This window comes from Arachis hypogaea, chromosome 19, assembly GCF_003086295.3.
Source record: "Arachis hypogaea cultivar Tifrunner chromosome 19, arahy.Tifrunner.gnm2.J5K5, whole genome shotgun sequence".
In the NCBI taxonomy this organism is placed as follows: Eukaryota; Viridiplantae; Streptophyta; class Magnoliopsida; order Fabales; family Fabaceae; genus Arachis; species Arachis hypogaea.
Window position 1 is genome coordinate 5,669,379 of NC_092054.1, and position 17,204 is coordinate 5,686,582.

Consider the following 17,204-nt stretch of genomic DNA (forward strand, 5'->3'; position numbering starts at 1 on the left):
AAACTCACAAATGTCTATTTTTAGGTTACTCCTCTCATCATAAAGGGTACAAATGTCTCTCACCTTCCGGCAAACTCTATGTTTCCAGACATGTCTTATTTGATGAATATGAGTTTTCTTATCAATCTCTCTTCTTCAATCAAACTCCAAAACTGAAATCTGTTGTCCCACACCTCCAAACTATCACATCTACACCATTGCACCTCATTCTAGCCCACACCATTGTCCAACAAAACCATCTCAACACACAAGCCACATCTTCAATTAGTACTTCCAACACTACTAGCCCTCTCATACATGAAACACCTGTCCCTAACTCAGACGCCACTCTACACCGTCAAATACTAGACCCTGCACAACAATCCCTTTCCCAACCATCTCCACCGTCCTCCACACCCTTAGCTCAACCTGAGTCTTCAGCCAATATTAGTGCTGCTCATAACTGTCCATTAACTGATGATACTGCTTTAACTACTTCTACTTCTGTATTTCCCTCAAGTAATGCAGGGTTAGCTGAGCAGTTAGAAAGAGGACACGTAGCTATGCCCACTACAGCGCTTACTCGAACGCATCCTATGGTTACTAGAAGCCAGGCTAGAATTTTTAAGCCGAAACTGTTCATTGCACTGGTTCCGGGTAATGTTTTAGACCTCACACAAGTTGAACCTTCTTCAGTGGTACAAGCACTAACCTCTCCGCATTGGAAAGCCGCAATGGATGAGGAGTATGCAGCACTTTTGAAGTGCAAGACATGGAACTTGGTTGAAGAGTCACCAACAGTCGAACCAATTGGATGTCACTGGGTATTTCGCATCAAAAGACAGCCGGGCGGGACAATTCAGAAGTACAAAGCGAGGTTGGTCGCAAAGGGATTTCATCAGCAAGAAGGTTTGGACTATGATCAAGTTTTTAGTCCGGTTGCCAAGCCTACAACAGTACGCACATTGCTGTCTATTGCTGTTTCAAAAGGATGGAGAGTGAGGCAGTTTGATTTCAACAACGCATTTTTCAATGGGGATTTACATGAAAAAGTGTACATGGTGCAACCTGAGGGTTGTGCACTTGGTTCTGGCCTTGTGTGCAAATTGGAGAAGGTCTTATATGGCTTGAAACAGGATCCAAGAGCCTAGTTTCTGAAGCTAAGCAGCACACTTAGAGGCTTTGGTTTTGCAAGTACAACCTCAGATCCTTGTCTCTTTGTTCGACACAGTAAAGCTTTAACAATATATTTTCTAGCATATGTTGATGACATACTGATGACTGACACTAATCAAACTGAAGTTGATGATTTGATCCAATAATTAAATAAAGTGTTCACTCTAAAGGACTTGGGGGAAATGAATTTTTTTCTTGGAATTGAAGTTGAAAGAACTAAAACTGATACTCTAGTGCTGAAACAGTATAAATATGTCAAGGATCTGTTGAAGAGAGCTGAGATGTTAGAGGCTAGACCTATTACCACACCAATGGCTAGTACCTTAAAGCTTGATACAATAGGTATAACATTTGATAAGTCCTTTTTGTACAGATCCATAGTGGGTGGGTTGCAATACGCCACCATCACTAGGCCTGATATTGTCTTCTCCGTGAACAAAGTGTCCCAATTTATGCATGCTCCCCTGGAACAGCACTGGAAGGCAGTAAAGAGAATCCTTCGCTACCTGGCCGGGACAATTGATTTTGGGCTTGAAATTCACAGAAGCAGCGACTTCAGAATCTTAGCATTCTGTGACTTAGATTGGGCAGCAGATCCTGTGGATAGACAGTTAACAACTGAGTATTGCATATTCCTTGGGGTGAATCTCATAAATTGGTCAAGCAGGAAGCAAACGGCTGTAGCCAGATCAAGCGCCGAGGCTAAGTTTAGAGCCTTGGCTGATGCCATGACAGACACTATGTGGCTGCAGAAACTCCTCCATGAAATGCACATACCGGTTGGACTTCCTCCAACATTGTTTTGTGACAATCAAAGCACAGTGCTCATGAGTCAAAATCCAATTCTGCACAGCTGATCCAAACATTTTGAAATTGATCTCCACTTTGTTCGACATAGAGTTGAGGATAAGCAGGCATATGTAGTCCATATTCTATCTCAAGATCAAATTGCAGATGTTCTTACCAAACCAGTGAGTCATGATGCCTTCTTGAAGATTAGATGCAAACTAAGACTAGTTGACCAACCCAAGCTCAAGTTAAGGGGGGAATGTTGAGGATAAATAGAGATAAGAGATGAAACTAGCTATAGTGTGAGGCATGTGATTAGGAATTAGTTATGCTGAGTTGTCAAGTTTGTTAGAAGGGTAATAAGTTGTTAGAAAAATCTGTTTCAGCTGTGACTACAAATACAAGAGTAAACCTACTCTGTAAAGTAGTTTTTCAGAATCAATGAACTTAGTTTCTCCTTCTCTTCTCTTCTCTCTGCTCTCTAGTCCATTTCTCTCTCGCTCTTAGCTCTCTTTTTCAGATCTAACAGAATTTTCTGATACCTTCTCACACCTAACATATCTCATTAGAAGTTAAATAAATATATTTATAAAAATTTATCAATTTAATGTAGTTAAGTGCTACGTATAATATATGCTATTAGTTAATGTTATATATCATCAATCATTAATGAAAACTATTAATTAAGTGACGAAAAGACAAAAATAATTAATTTATAAATTTTAAAAGGCTAATTTAATTAATAATTTTTTAAAAATAAATTTAAAAAATAATTTATTTTTTAAAAACTAATTTAATTATTAACTCAAAATAACATCTTGTAAAAGTTATTCATATATTTTAAAATTCTACTTAATTTTACAATAAATTTAAAATATTAGGAAGAGATTTTGACAGAGACAAAAAAAAAAAAAATCATAAATTAGAAACAATTATCCCAAATAATTTAATTTCGGTTTTTCAATTTTGTTGTTCTCCTCCGCAGCTTCCACTCCTACCCGCGCGCCGCCACTCTCTTCCCGGAGATCGTCGAATCTATCAAACAGGTTTCTACACACACTCTCTCTCCATTTACAGACTGTCAAAATACCCTAATTCCTAAATCCTAAATAAAATCAGCAGTGCAAGTTCCCTTCTCACGCTCTCAGCAGCGCCAAGTTCTCCGGCCGTCTGTCGCCTCCCGTGTCCTCGTCTTCCAGTAGTCGTCCGGTCGTCGTCGTCGCCGCCTTCCTGCGGTTCCCTCCAGTCGCCGTCATGGTCTCAGTTCCGGTAGGTCCTCTATTCCTCTACTTATATGCCAATGCCACAGTTGTTCTCTTCCTTTGTCTTCAGCCTTCTGGAGATTTCATACACATTGTGGAGCTTCATGCATATGCCAAGATTTTCTGTTTTTTTGTTTATTTTTTTCTGTTGTGAATAATTTTTTTTATGGAGAATTTTTCTAACACAGTGCAGAGCCTATATCAGTACAAACTTGGTCTTAGATTCATATTCCAATTTTTTTTTGGGGTCTATTTGATTCCATAGTCTATTTTGGTTAAGATTTTCTGTCTTTCTTGGTACATGCACTTTCCAAGTTTTTCTATGAAAGAGTTTGTTTGGTTGCTTCACATGTTAACATGACACTGACGAATTGGAACTTTTTACATTTTTGCAGTGTAGTGGAGAAACCAAAAGAATACATATGCAGGGAAGTGGACATTGTAGTTGATCATGTTGGAAATGTTTCTGCCAGTCTTGACGGGCTTATCTCTCAAACAAATGCATTTTCTGATGCTGAGTTAAGAGAATCCAATGCCTCAAACAAGTTAGTATTCTACTTGCACTTAGCTCAAATTATGCATAATTGTCTCTGCTTTTTCTTTGATTTTAGCTGTTGTTTATAGAAACTAGAGGAAAAGAATGATAGGCTGTGTTGAAATTGATCAAAACATACATTCTCCTTGCTGCTAATAGTATTATCAGCAAGTTGTCGTTACTTTCTATTGTCTATATTGTTTTGGTGATATGTGCTCTTACTTTTTTAACATGTTGATTAGTAGTGAATTCAAATTAAGGAATATTGTTGCAGCTTTTAAGGGAAAGAGTTGGAAAAGAAATAGGTTTAGATTTGCTATGTAAAATGCCTCAGAATTTGTTATGACTATGTTGCTTTCAATATGATACTAACAATTTTTTAGAATGTGTATCTAAATTGATATATTCTTCATATATGTATTTATATAATCATGCTAGGTGTATGCCAAAATCAGCCACCAGGGTAGAATACAAATTGAAATACAAAGTACACATTAAAAATGAGTTAAACTATATATGTATTTGTGTACATGGTGGTTGATTTTAGTGTGCAAATAGCATTTTTGGTATTTATAATATGATCCGATAGGGCAAATTTGGATGATCTTTCATTTAGAAAGGGTAAAAAACCGGTTTTATAATGGTAAAAAGGCTAAACTAGCCTTTTAAAGTGTCAAAAATTGGTTTATAAGTTAAAATTGATTTTGCATAAAACTGGTTTTTAAATGAAAAAAGCCAGTTTTTAAATGCAAAATCGATTACTTTTTTAAAACTGGTTTTCATTTTTAAAACTGCCTTACTACTTTTGTAACCCGTTAATAACCAGTTTTCTTATTTAAAACTAGTTTGGTTTACTAACCTAAACCAAATTTCTGGTTAACTGAAATTAGGTTTGTTTATTTTTGGTTAACCTTAACCATGTACATCCCTATTTACAGTTTCATATATTTTCTTTCTTTTATTTATTTATTTTTTTGGTTCATGGATGGATGGTTGATTGATGCGAGCGGGACTCCTTTGTTTTACTACTAATGATTTATTTATTTATACCTCATCTGATAAAGTCAACATTTTCAGCTTAAGAGGTATGTTGGAGAATTATTTTCTTAAAATGCGATGATTATATATGTAGTTTAAAATTTTAAGAAAATGTGAGTGCCCACATGCCTTATTGGGATTGATTTTGAATAAAATTTGAGGACCTGTGGTTCATTTCGTCATATTTCCATCACTTGGTATGCTTTCTCATTATTAATAGAAGGAACTCATTGTTGGGGAGATGCTAAGAAAAGTGGTTATTGCATCAGCATCGCTGTTGTTGTGTAATGTAGGGTCGGTAGTGCTGGCATCTACATGGTTGTAGGTCTGTGTAAATGCATGTTCAGAAAACTTAGATATACGTGTGGATGAATTTGTTTTGTTTATTCTTTTCTTTCACCAGTGATGAACTTTTTTTCACTTTGATATTTGATTTTTCCCAAGTTCTATATGTTGCTATATATGGTTATTATTATGTCTACTTGTTAGTTGTTAATTATTCATAGAAATTGACTGAATTCTTACCATTGCAATGATTAGATATTCAAAGCAATTGATGTGCCTATAGAGTGGGAAGAGCACTATGTAGAAACTGAAATTGACCCTATGACACAGATCTTTCTGACATGGTAAAGCTTGGAATCACATTGGCAAAATCGGGTTTGCTTGAAAGGGCCAATGGCCACTCCCATTGGAAAAGGGAATTGTTCATTGAACCTTTTCCTACGAAATTGGAGAAACTTTTGCTTCCATTTCCATCGATTCTCAACTTCTTCCATCGAGTCTTCTTCTCCCTTACCCTTCAAATCCATCACTTCCACTATTAGGACCAAGCCAAGTAAGAGGATTCCCAATAACAGTTCCTTCTTCATACCCATTCCTCATCAAACCATTCCTCAAGCCAAAGGCCAAGACCTTGATTTCATTAACGTTTCCCACAGCCACATCATTCACTCTCAGTGGGAAAATCTCCAACCTTTCTCACATCCCCTCACACCCTTCAGGGTCAAACACATCCTCCTCAAGCTAAAAAATGACGCCGTTCTCTCCCTCAAATTTTCCAACTGGGTTCAAAACCAAAACCCTAGTTGCCACTCCCTCGAAACACACGCCATCTTACTCCATACTCTTGCCAAAAACCGAAACTTTAGAGCCATTCAAACGCTCCTCAAGAGGATCATCGCTGATTCAGGCGCTTTGGATTTGGATTTGCCTTCTAAGCTCTTTGAATCATTGTTGTGTTCTTACCGTTTGTGTGATTCCACCCCTCTTGTTTTTGATGCGCTTTTCAAGACTTTTGCGCATTTGAATAAAATTAGGAATGCCACTAACACGTTTTGCCGCATGAAGGAGTATGGGTTCTTCCCCACTGTTGAGTCCTGCAATGCTTTCATGAGTTCTCTGATTCATTTGCAGAGGCCTGAGGTAGCTTTGTTGTTCTACTGCGAGATGCGTAGGTCTTGTGTTTCGATCAATGTATACACTGTTAACATGGTTATATGTGCTTATTGCAAGTTAGGGGAGTTGCAGAAGGGTTTTGAGGTGTTGGAGAAGATGAGGGACATGGGTTTGAGTCCAAATGTTGTGTCGTTTAATGCATTGATTTCAGGGTATTGTAATAAGGGAATGGTTAGTTTGGCATTGAAGGTTAAGTCCTTGATGGAGCATAATGGGGTGCAACCAAATGTGGTTACTTTTAACACCATCATCAATGGGTTCTGCAAGGAGAGGAAGTTGCATGAGGCTAATAAGGTTTTCAATGAGATGAAGGGTTGCAATGTGGCTTCTAATATTGTGACATACAATACTTTGATCAATGGGTATAGTTCAGTTGGGAACAGCGAAATGGGGACAAGGCTTTATGAGGAGATGAGGAGGGATGGGATTAAGGCTGATATACTGACTTATAATGCATTGATTTTGGGATTGTGTAAGGAGGGGAAAACGAAAAAGGCTGCGTATCTGGTTAAGGAACTTGACAAGGAGAACTTGGTCCCGAATGCGTCAACCTTTTCAGCACTGATCACCGGGCAGTGTGCGAGAAAGAACTCTGAGCGTGCCTTTCTTATTTATAGGAGCATGATAAGGAGTGGTTGTAATCCGAATGAGCATACGTTCAAGATGTTGATGTCTGCTTTCTTGCATAATGAAGACTTTGAGGGTGCTGTGCAGGTCTTGAGGGACATGTTGGGCAGGTCGATGGCTCCTGATTCTCTTGTCTTGTCTGAGCTCTGTGGTGGACTTTGTAGGTGTGGGAGAAATCAATTGGCATCCACACTATGTAGTGAGATGGAAAATAAGCATCTATTGCCGGAAGGTTTTGACAAAGGACAGATAACCATTGATCATCCAGAGAATGAGACAAAGAACTGAACTTATCAGGTTTCTTTCCCATATGTAGTTTTCAACTATTGAAGCTGTCCAACATACATAACTTATTGGATGTGCATATCTTATTCCGAACATGAGAAAGTTCACTGTAGATAAGGTTCAATCAAACCAATTATAAAAGATAAGTATATCGAAATTGAGCTATATATTTGCTCCAATTGAGTGGTGGCACTCTTCATATTTCCTTAAGAGTGAGAAGCATACTTGTTACTTCTAATAATAGGAATTTCAGTGTCTCTCATAAGTTGCGGTTGAGTAGAACAAAATAATGCAGATTTGTGGCTCCCCAATCAACCTCTTCTTCTTCACTTTTGTCTTTTGCTGCTTGCTTTGACCTTCTTCTAGCTTTTATCTGTTTTAGCTTATCATTATATTGTTATTCATTTTTGCTGGAGGTTCGAAACATAATATGTGAATAGGGTAAAAGGCCTTTGTACTATGGACAGGCACAAGCAGAGGATGAGATAGGGCTATTGCAAAAGAACATTGTTCCTTGGCAGCCATGAGACCTACATTTGCTGCTATGTTGACGAATGATTTAACAATGGGCATGTTGAGCACGATGAGTTGGTACTCATATATATGATCTGTCAATTATCTTTCACATGAATGGATGTGGAATAGTCTTCATGCTGCTGATGACAAATAAAGAAAGAAGTACTGCAAATTTGGTAAGCAATAATCAAGAATGAGGCTGCTAGAATCTTATATGCTTAATTTGATTTGACTATTTTAAGTGACTATAGTCTATTAAAATTATTGCAGTTTGTAGTCTAATGTTTGAATATGATGCAAATCATGGTATTGCAGGTTTGTGCATATTTATGCTATGAAAGAGAAGCTTGCAATTGGAGGAGTGTGATAATAGAGCAAAGGGGATATTGTGAAAGTTTTGAAGGTGTCCGTTACATTCCCTGATGATGTAAGGGTATTTGGAGAGAGAGGAATAGAAGCTTCCAATCCTAAATCAAGGAAAATTCCACCCCTACCTTTTCACTATAGTAGAAGAAATAAGAGGGGGTAAAATGGGAAATAATGCTTTGGGAAATATGGTTGTAACTAACTTGCGACATGGCTCGGGTAGTGAGGGAAGCATGAGAGCTGAGGCGTGAGGGTATTTGATAACAGATTGGAGAGAGAATACAGATTTTGGGAGTAAGGAGTGAGAATTAGACTAGGAGAGAGGCTGACTCTCTAATATCAGCCCCTATCTTTCATTTCTACTGTTTCATTACTTCATACTGTAATTCTGCATTTTCTAAATTCAATGAGTACAGGAGTGAGATTTCCTTGATCCACTCCCTTGATTTTGTGAGCTGTGTGTGGGTATTTTGTGCTTGTACAGATACCAGTTTTTACAGTGTCCTCTGAACTTCAATGGATACCAGATGCTGAGATTACAATTATTTCCAATTTTTATGTACTGTCTTCATGACAGGAGTCTAAAGACTTTGTATCAAGTCACAGCTCTTTCAAAAACTATATGTTGCCATGTTTAAACAAGTTATAATTTCAATAAAGAGTAGTTAAATAAACGAAATTATATAATTTTATTTAAAATGATACATGAATATATAGTATATACACTTTCAATTTTCATCATCGTGTTATTTTACATGTAATATATTTTAATGTTATATATGTCATTACTTCCTTAATATGGTTTGGAATTTTCGCTAGTACACTATGCAGTAACTATTATTACAGTGATATTATTAAGAAATACAAGATCTAGGTGTAAATTGGCACAAAGTATAATGATTTAGATCTTGAACAACATTTACCAAACTATACACCAACTTGCTATCTTCAAATTGTGGCAAGCACAAGCCATGTTACATAACAAACTATGGCATTTTTCTTTATCAAATTGCCTTCTTCAAACCAAAATTAAGGCAACCAAATCACAAAAAATTAAAAATCACTGTACTATAAAGAGAAAATAATGATGAATATGCGTCATTAGTTCATTTATTCTTCAATACCAAGATCACCCCATCTTACATTGTGCTTTGCAGCAAGGTAATGTGCTCCAACAGGTCCTCTACTACCATAAGGATATAGCTCTGGAGCAATCTTCTTGCTCTCAATCTCTTTGAGCAATGGGGTGAAGAGTGACCAAGCTGCATCAAGCTCATCACTTCTAATGAACAACCTTCTTTCCCCTTCTATTGCATCCAAGAGTAATCTCTCATATGCATCTGGTATTTCCCTTGGATACCTACATAAAATTGTTAATGTTGAAATTATAGGGATCTAATTGAAAATTTTTGTACACAGGAACTTGTTTACAAACTTTTGAACTATCAAGACTTAATTGGTTGAGTGAAAATATGTTATGCTTGCAGAAACTAACTATAGCTTAATATTGTAAAAATCATCTCTAAGAAGTTTAAATCAGCAACATTACCAAATAAAGTCAATTCAGTTAACTCTAGGCAGTACATATCTTGAAAAGGTCTCATACCTTGCTCTATAAAGCAAATTTAAGTCGCTTCGATCTAGTCGCATTCCCAGACCAGGAACCTTGTTATTGATTTTCAAGTATATAGCTTCATCAGGTTGAACTCGAAGCACAAGCTCATTCGTAGTCTTGTCCAGATCAGTTCCAAAGTTCCTCTTGTACAAGTTACCTGGTACATGCCTGAATTGGACTCTGATTTCTGCACTGGATACAAATTCATGATTTTTGTAACTACTATTTCCAAGAAAACATGAAAAATTCAAAGGCGCAGTCGCAGCTACAGGAAAGGAAATATTTAATACCGTTTAGTATGGAGAGCCTTGCCAGCTTTCATGAGAAAAGGAACTCCATCCCATCTTGCATTGTCGATGAAAAGCGCGGCTGCTGCAAATGTTGGAGTTAGACTATCCTTTGGAACAGTAGGATCATCTGTGTAACCAGGATATGATTTCCCACCCTTGTTGTGGCCCTTATATTGACCAACAACAACATCTTCTAACTGAATTGGTCTCATTGATCTAAGAACCTTCACCTGAGTTTGAGACAACAATCTTAAGTGTAATCATTGAACAGAATTGATCAATTAATAAATCATCATCAGCAAGTTCAAAGGTTAGTTCACCTAAACTCTTGGAGCTTTAGTGATCTTGAATCATAAAACTTAGCTCATAAACTCAATTTCGAGGCTTAAACTTATAAGACTTACCTTTTCATTTCTGATGTCCTCAGCATCCAAGCTCACAGGAGTTTCCATTGCAAACAAGGCCAGTATTTGCAGAAGGTGATTTTGCATTATATCGCGAATGATTCCATAGTTATCAAAATAACTGGAGAAAAAAACAGACAATGAAGTATGATTTTGTTTGTAAAACACAATGAAGAAATAGGTTTTGTACGAGACTATGACTCACCCTCCTCTTCCTTCTGTTCCAAAATCCTCTGAAAATATTAGCTGCACATTTCGAATGTAGTTCCGGCACCATAGAGGTTCGAAAACAAGATTTGAAAAACGAAGCACTGATAGATTCTCCACAAGCTCCTTCCCCAAGTAATGGTCAATCCTAAATGATTTCAATTCTTACCAACTTTCATTTTTAGCTTGTAAAGGTTAGAAAGAAAAATGAAAAGAACCATATGCACCTGAATATTTGTTCTTCAGATAGGTACTGCTTGAGACATCTTGTTAGCTCACTTTATGATTCTGAGTCGCGGCCAAATGGCTTTTCGACAATAACCCTTGTCCAGCCATTTCTTGAAGAAGCTTTAAGGCTAGCACATTTCACCACATCCACAAATATATTTGGAGGTATTGACAGATAAAATAGCCTGTTTGAATCTTTTCCATCCTGCAGTATAAAGAATTAGTCTCAAGAATAATTACTAAGCAGGAGTTTACCATCTGAGTCTAATGTTAGTTAGTATGAAATCATTGATAGAGTTATTAGTAATCATGAAATGCCTTAAATTGTATGACACCGCCTGGTAGTAGAGATGCATATTTAGGAGGTATTTTAGGAGATAAGAACACTTTTGTTAAAAGTTTTAACCAAATAGCATAAAAGACAAACCGTTGATATGTTAATATTACCTCTTTTTCTTTCAGCTTGGAGTCCAAGTCTGAAAAATCATCCTCAGAGTTATACAGACCAGAATGGTAAAAACATCTTTTCAAGAATTGATCCATTTTGTCTTCACAATTTTCCCTGCAAAGTTCAGAACCATCAATATTTACAACATGAAAAAGAACTATGGGGAAAAGTGAAACAGGGTGAACTTGTACATGATGCTACCAAATAGCATTTACCTCTTGTCAATTCTACATGTTAAAGTTCTGCTAATCATGTTCCTTAATTCTTCATCGGTCATTTTGGTCCGAGCATAACCATACACAATGAAGTTCTGCAATAAAAAACCAAAGCCTCAGAGGCAATGATCATGTCAGTTATTTAAAGTTAAGCTTTTCTTGAAACTTGAAGTAAAACTACAATGAGAAGTAGGACCTCAGGTAGCCAATCTTCATAGTAAAGAGCAAAGAGTGCTGGAAAAATCTTCTTCTTGGCAAGGTCTCCAGAAGCTCCAACAACAGTTATGCTAAGGTTGGATCCTATGCATTCTGAATCTGACAAGGGATATGATGCTTCAGTTGGTTGAGGCTTGCTATCTTCTTTGGCCAATGAACTTCCAACTGCACCTGAAAATGTATGTGGATATATGATATATGATTTCAATTTAACTACACCTTTTTCAAGCTGTGAAATTTCTGCTAAAAGAATCTAATTTAACTACACCTTTTTCAAAATTAAAGTTCAGAACAAGGATATAAACAGGACCCCTAAAACTTCTTTTGCAACAAGTTTTGTCCAAATTCATATACTGATAAAAAACTATGACCATTTGGCATTAAAGAAAACAAGGGCCATCATAACATAGAAGATCAGCATTCAACAACTATGAGCAAAACTTTAAATCTTGTGTGGAGCATTAAGATTTAAGAATATGAGAAAGTTAAGCTCAACCCAAAAATCAGCAAAATTCCGGCTTCATCATAACAAGAACAACAATTAAATCAAGTGGATCACGTAAAGAAACATACCATCATGGGAAGAAACGCTATTTAGTGGATGCCCATTTGAGCATTTCAGCTGAAAATTGTTCCTAGAATTGTTTCTTGGTTGAATGCAAGAATTCCATAAAGAATAAGAAGAATCTATGCTTCCAAAAAGTTGCTGTTGTTCACTCCTTAACACACAAGATGATGTGAAAATGGTTGGAGAAGGAACAATAATATTGGCCATGAAATCTTTTCACAATTCTAATGCAACGAGAAAATTCAATCTCAGAAACTACACCTAACAAGTTTGTTGAGTTCAGTGGTTTCAGTTTATATAGTTACTCGTTAAAGAAATAAAATGGATAGTCTTTTTATCTGTTAGAGACTTAGAGTTGACATCATGCCAAATTTACCCTTTGAGTTCATGGAACGACCAAACAAAATATAAGGTAGATGGGGGGTTATTTTGTAAAACGCATCATACAATATCCTCAACGTGAGGCCTAAGTTTTTCTTTGCAATCATTTATATTTGTAATCGTTTTTGGTTAAAGTATATAATAAATCTTTCTATATTAGAGTATTAGTCAACTGAAAGATCTATGTGCTTTATTTTTTCAATGATAAAACAATTATAAATATTTAATTTTTATTAAAAAATTATATGTCTTTATTAAACATTTTTTCAGAAATTTGATTAGTCAAGTTAGTCTCACATGAAAGTATTATCTAAACTCATGTTTCTTATTTCCTGGAATTATTTCAACTTATATAATTTTCGGAAACCAAAATACTTATGCGTATATCGAAATAAACATTTTCTTTGTGTTTTAGTATCTTAGATAAAAAAAAATCTAAGTAAACATTAATCCTATTTCTTTTATTTTATTTTTCGGTATCGTAATCTTTTCTACAATGTTTTTTGCCAATACACACACACTTATATGTTTTAAAATAATTTTTTAGGTGCTAAATTCAAAAGATTAATTAATTTTATTGATATGACATATGATAATATTTGATTAGATGTTTGCGTAAAATTTAATTTAAAAGATTTATTTGAAAAGATATTTGGTCAACAGAAAAATTATTTAATTGTATTTTTACTTTTTAGCATCGAAAAACTAGGCGGCTTTATTTTTCAAAATTCATTTTTTTTATTTATTTTTATTCTTTATTCTATTTATTTTAGCAGACACTTTTGTACTTATTGCCAATGAGTAAGAGCTCAAATGGTATAGGTTCTCCATATTCAATTAAGAGGTTGCGGGTTCGAGTCTTCTATTTTAAAGTCACCAAAAAAAAAAAAAAGACACTTTTGTACTTATTAAGCAATATTTTTATTTACCAAACTTATTTCTTACCATTTTTTAAAGAAATTAATTCTGATAAAGTGCTTTTTGAAACACCACAATTTTATTCCGCACCGTTGTTTCAGAAAAGAGAAAAATATACACATCACATTGATTACATTAATGAAAAAGAAAAAGAACTTCGTTCTGCTTTCTAATGTTCCCAATTCATTCTCCGCTCAATGAAGCACTAACATTTTGAATCCCCGATCACAAGGTACGTTCCTTTTGAATCCCTATCAATCGTTCCTTCCAAATCTACATTACAACACTCTCATGTATTATATTAATCTCTTAAATAATTCTTTTATTTTTTTGGTCTGAATCGATGCAGTGAGTGCTCTTAATTTGGGTCAAAGAGTGTGGCATCGTCAACTATGGCCTCTTCTGGCTTCCAGCTCCTCAAACGAACCCTTGGAAACCGCTCCACCGCCGCCAGATTCTTCTCCTCCGTTTCTTCCACTCCGATCCGTGCCACTCTCTTCCCCGGCGACGGTATTGGCCCCGAAATCGCTGAATCTGTCAAACAGGTTTCAACTCTCTTTTCCCCTACAGTGTCGTATATTTGTTTCTTTCTTTTTTTTATTCCTTTTTTTATGGATGGTTGATTTTGAGTGAAGGTTCTTTGTTTTACTACTGTAATTTATAAATTAATATTTTCAGCTAAAGATGTGTGTTCTGGAAGGCATGATTTTATTAAATTACGATGACATACTTGATACACAAGTAAATAATTATGAATTGCTTGAAATTTGAAGATATATATATATATATATATATATATATATATATATATATATATATATATATATATATATATATATATATATATATATATATATATATGTTGTTTTAAGAAAATTGTGAATGCTGCATGCCTAATTTGGTTTTATTTTGGATACACTTTAACAACCTGTGCTTCAATTTGTTTTGTTCCCGGTCATATTTCCCTCAGTTAGTATTGTTTCAAAGGGGGTTGTAAGATAGAATGTTTGTAGGTCTGTGTAAATGCATGATGGAAGAACTTAGATACAAGTGTGGGTGCACTTATTTGATTTATGCAGTTGCCAATGATGAATTTTTCACTTGTTTGATTTTTTATTTTCTCCAGGTTCAGTATCTTGCTGTATATGGTTCTTTTTATGTCTACTTGCTAGTATATTCTTAGGGAATTGCGTAGATTCTTTGAATTAGTTGTAACTCTGAATTCTTACCATTGCAATGATTAGATATTCAAAGCAGCTGATGTGCCCATAGAGTGGGAAGAGCACTATGTAGGGACTGAAATTGACCCCAGAACACAGAGCTTTCTGACATGGGAAAGTTTGGAATCAGTTCGGCAAAATCGGGTTGGCTTGAAAGGGCCAATGGCCACCCCCATTGGAAAAGGCCATCGTTCGTTGAACCTTACCCTAAGAAAAGAACTTAATTTGTATGCGAATGTTCGTCCCTGCTATAGCCTTCCTGGCTACAAAACTCGGTACGATAATGTAAATCTCATCACGATCCGCGAAAACACAGAAGGAGAGTACAGTGGGCTTGAACATCAGGTAAGCTTTACAACAGTTGATGTTAAATACTATCAACCACGTTCTGATTAATATATCTTTCAGTATTATTGTGTAACAGGTTGTGAGAGGTGTAGTAGAAAGTCTCAAAATCATTACACGCCAAGCAAGTTTAAGGGTCGCTGAGTATGCTTTCCACTATGCCAAAGAACATGGAAGAGAGAGGGTATCTGCTATTCACAAGGCCAACATTATGCAGAAGACTGATGGTCTTTTCCTCAAGGTCTATCGTTATGTTCAAATTACCTATAGATATCTAGCTTATTTTATTTGTGAATCCTAATAGTAACCTTTTATTTTGAAATTTGTTTTAGTGCTGTCGCGAGGTTGCGGAGAAGTATCCTGATATAAAGTATGAGGAAGTTGTCATTGACAATTGCTGCATGATGGTATATTTGTGAACTTGGATTTAGGGTGCAACTGTATTTGGAAATTCATTTTGAGTATTGAAAATGGTCAAATGGAATTACTCTCATTCATTTTTATAATTTACAGCTTGTGAAGAATCCTGCTCTTTTTGATGTGCTAGTGATGCCAAACCTTTATGGTGACATTATTAGTGACCTTTGTGCTGGCTTGGTTGGGGGTTTGGGCTTGACACCAAGGTAATTTTTGCACTTTGGTCAACAAAAGCTAGAAGTTACAATCTTATCATCTGACATCATTTCATACATGTTTCAGCTGCAACATTGGTGAGGGAGGTATTGCACTAGCTGAGGCTGTACATGGTTCAGCACCTGATATTGCCGGAAAGGTAAGCTGCAATGTTCTTTTTCAACCTTATATTATCTGTTATGGATCCGTTCACCTTATCATCAACTTATTACAGAATATGGGATTTGAATGCTTGTTTCATGAAAGTGCTCAATATCAGTTTGCCCTCTGTGATTTCATAAAACTAATTTGATCTTCTCTTTCTTCTTCAAAAAAAATTGTGAATAGTAATTGTAGTCAATTTACTTCTGTGGTAGTGGTCACAAACATGTTTTAACCTAGGAAACTTTGTGCTTGTGTAGAATTTGGCAAATCCAACTGCTTTACTGCTGAGTGGTGTTTCAATGTTGCGCCATTTGAATCTCCATGACAAAGCTGACCGAATTCAAAACGCCATCCTCAACACAATTGCAGAAGGGAAGTACCGAACTGCCGATCTTGGAGGCAAAGCAAAGACAACCGAGTTCACCAAGGCAATTATTGATCATCTCTAAATTATGCTCTTGAGTAGGCAAGGAATTGCTGCTAATTTGTTTTCTGCTAATTTCCTATTTATTTTTTCCCGGCTTTTTTTTTCGAGGATTAGAATTACCTCATCATAATGGAAAAACTCATTTAAGGATGTGACCTTATAACCACAAGGCATGGGGCAAGCCTTTAATATTGGCTGCCTATGCAGTGTTTTGGACTTGAGAGGGTTGAGTCTCTTACACTTCTAAAACGTACCTTGTCGGATAACCATCCTTAGTCCATTTTAGTATTCTTTGTCAATAATATAGTTAAATAAATGAAGTACCATTAGTTTGTTTTTATATTTGTTTTGTCGTTTTCTCCCTATAATTACTCCCATTATTTTAATCGGTATTTGCACAACCACCAATATAATGGTGAGAAAGACTTCATACTAAAGGCTTTGTTTATTAGGAGTGAAGTAGTTGGGAAATAGAGGAGGAAAACGTTGCAAATTTTGATGTGTAATTAAGAAAGGAAAAATTTTTCTCTATTTCTCTCTAATCAAACAAAGACTAAGTGTCTAAGTCAATATCTTATAGTTTTTTGCAATATTTCTTATTATCTTTGTTCTTCTAAAAAAAAAAAAAAATCTAAATACCCTAAAACTCCCACTTGGATCAAGGTAAGTTCTGGTCTCACATAAATGATGGATTTATGTTGCTGAAAATTTCGATATTTTTAATGTTGAAAAAGATTGTAATTGTAGTAATAACTTGTAATTTTTGTGACATTAATAAGGTAAACAAAGATACCATTTACACCATTTTTCTATTGTGTTTCATGGATTACCAATTTGTCACGGAAAGATATACGAATTTTCGATCATTCAACCTTGGTAAAATGCTAATTAGCTATAACTCAAATAACATAATC

General features: G+C 35.6%; 2 protein-coding genes and 1 pseudogene across 11 annotated transcripts; 2 read left to right on the plus strand and 1 right to left on the minus strand.

The window, feature by feature from the left end:
• Positions 1-2,836: 2,836 nt before the first annotated feature.
• Positions 2,837-8,576, plus strand: LOC112775390 (uncharacterized). 10 transcript variants are annotated; one of them, XM_072226698.1, is made up of 6 exons: positions 2,859-2,990; positions 3,067-3,213; positions 3,602-3,751; positions 5,320-7,161; positions 7,617-7,841; positions 7,981-8,576. In XM_072226698.1, the coding sequence occupies exon 4, from the start codon at positions 5,458-5,460 to the stop codon at positions 7,150-7,152; it is 1,695 nt and encodes a 564-aa protein (XP_072082799.1). In that variant the 5' UTR covers positions 2,859-2,990; positions 3,067-3,213; positions 3,602-3,751; positions 5,320-5,457; the 3' UTR covers positions 7,153-7,161; positions 7,617-7,841; positions 7,981-8,576. The 10 variants fall into 10 exon arrangements, with proteins under 10 accessions (XP_072082797.1, XP_072082799.1, XP_072082805.1 ...); XM_072226704.1 differs by having other exon boundaries at positions 5,395-7,161; XM_072226701.1 differs by having other exon boundaries at positions 2,889-2,990; positions 3,064-3,213.
• A 264-nt stretch (positions 8,577-8,840) lies between these two features.
• LOC112779675 (glucose-6-phosphate 1-dehydrogenase, chloroplastic-like) lies at positions 8,841-12,590 on the minus strand (annotated as a pseudogene).
• Positions 12,591-13,504: 914 nt separating this feature from the next.
• On the plus strand, positions 13,505-16,630 carry LOC112776788 (isocitrate dehydrogenase [NAD] catalytic subunit 5, mitochondrial). The gene is made up of 8 exons (XM_025821028.2): positions 13,505-13,753; positions 13,871-14,066; positions 14,766-15,086; positions 15,166-15,327; positions 15,419-15,493; positions 15,600-15,709; positions 15,786-15,858; positions 16,121-16,630. Exons 2-8 carry the CDS (start codon positions 13,914-13,916, stop codon positions 16,310-16,312), a joined length of 1,086 nt encoding a protein of 361 aa, XP_025676813.1. The 5' UTR covers positions 13,505-13,753; positions 13,871-13,913; the 3' UTR covers positions 16,313-16,630.
• The last annotated feature ends 574 nt before the right edge of the window (positions 16,631-17,204 follow it).

Excerpts from the sequence above, each read along its gene's own strand:
- LOC112775390 (XM_072226696.1), top strand. The coding sequence starts at position 5,458 with ATGGCCACTCCCATTGGAAAAGGGAATTGTTCATTGAACCTTTTCCTA.
- LOC112776788 (XM_025821028.2), top strand. The coding sequence starts at position 13,914 with ATGGCCTCTTCTGGCTTCCAGCTCCTCAAACGAACCCTTGGAAACCGC. Across the intron at positions 15,087-15,165 it reads ACAGTGGGCTTGAACATCAG|GTTGTGAGAGGTGTAGTAGA; the intron begins GTAAGCTTTACA and ends ATTGTGTAACAG. Across the intron at positions 15,494-15,599 it reads TTGACAATTGCTGCATGATG|CTTGTGAAGAATCCTGCTCT; the intron begins GTATATTTGTGA and ends TATAATTTACAG.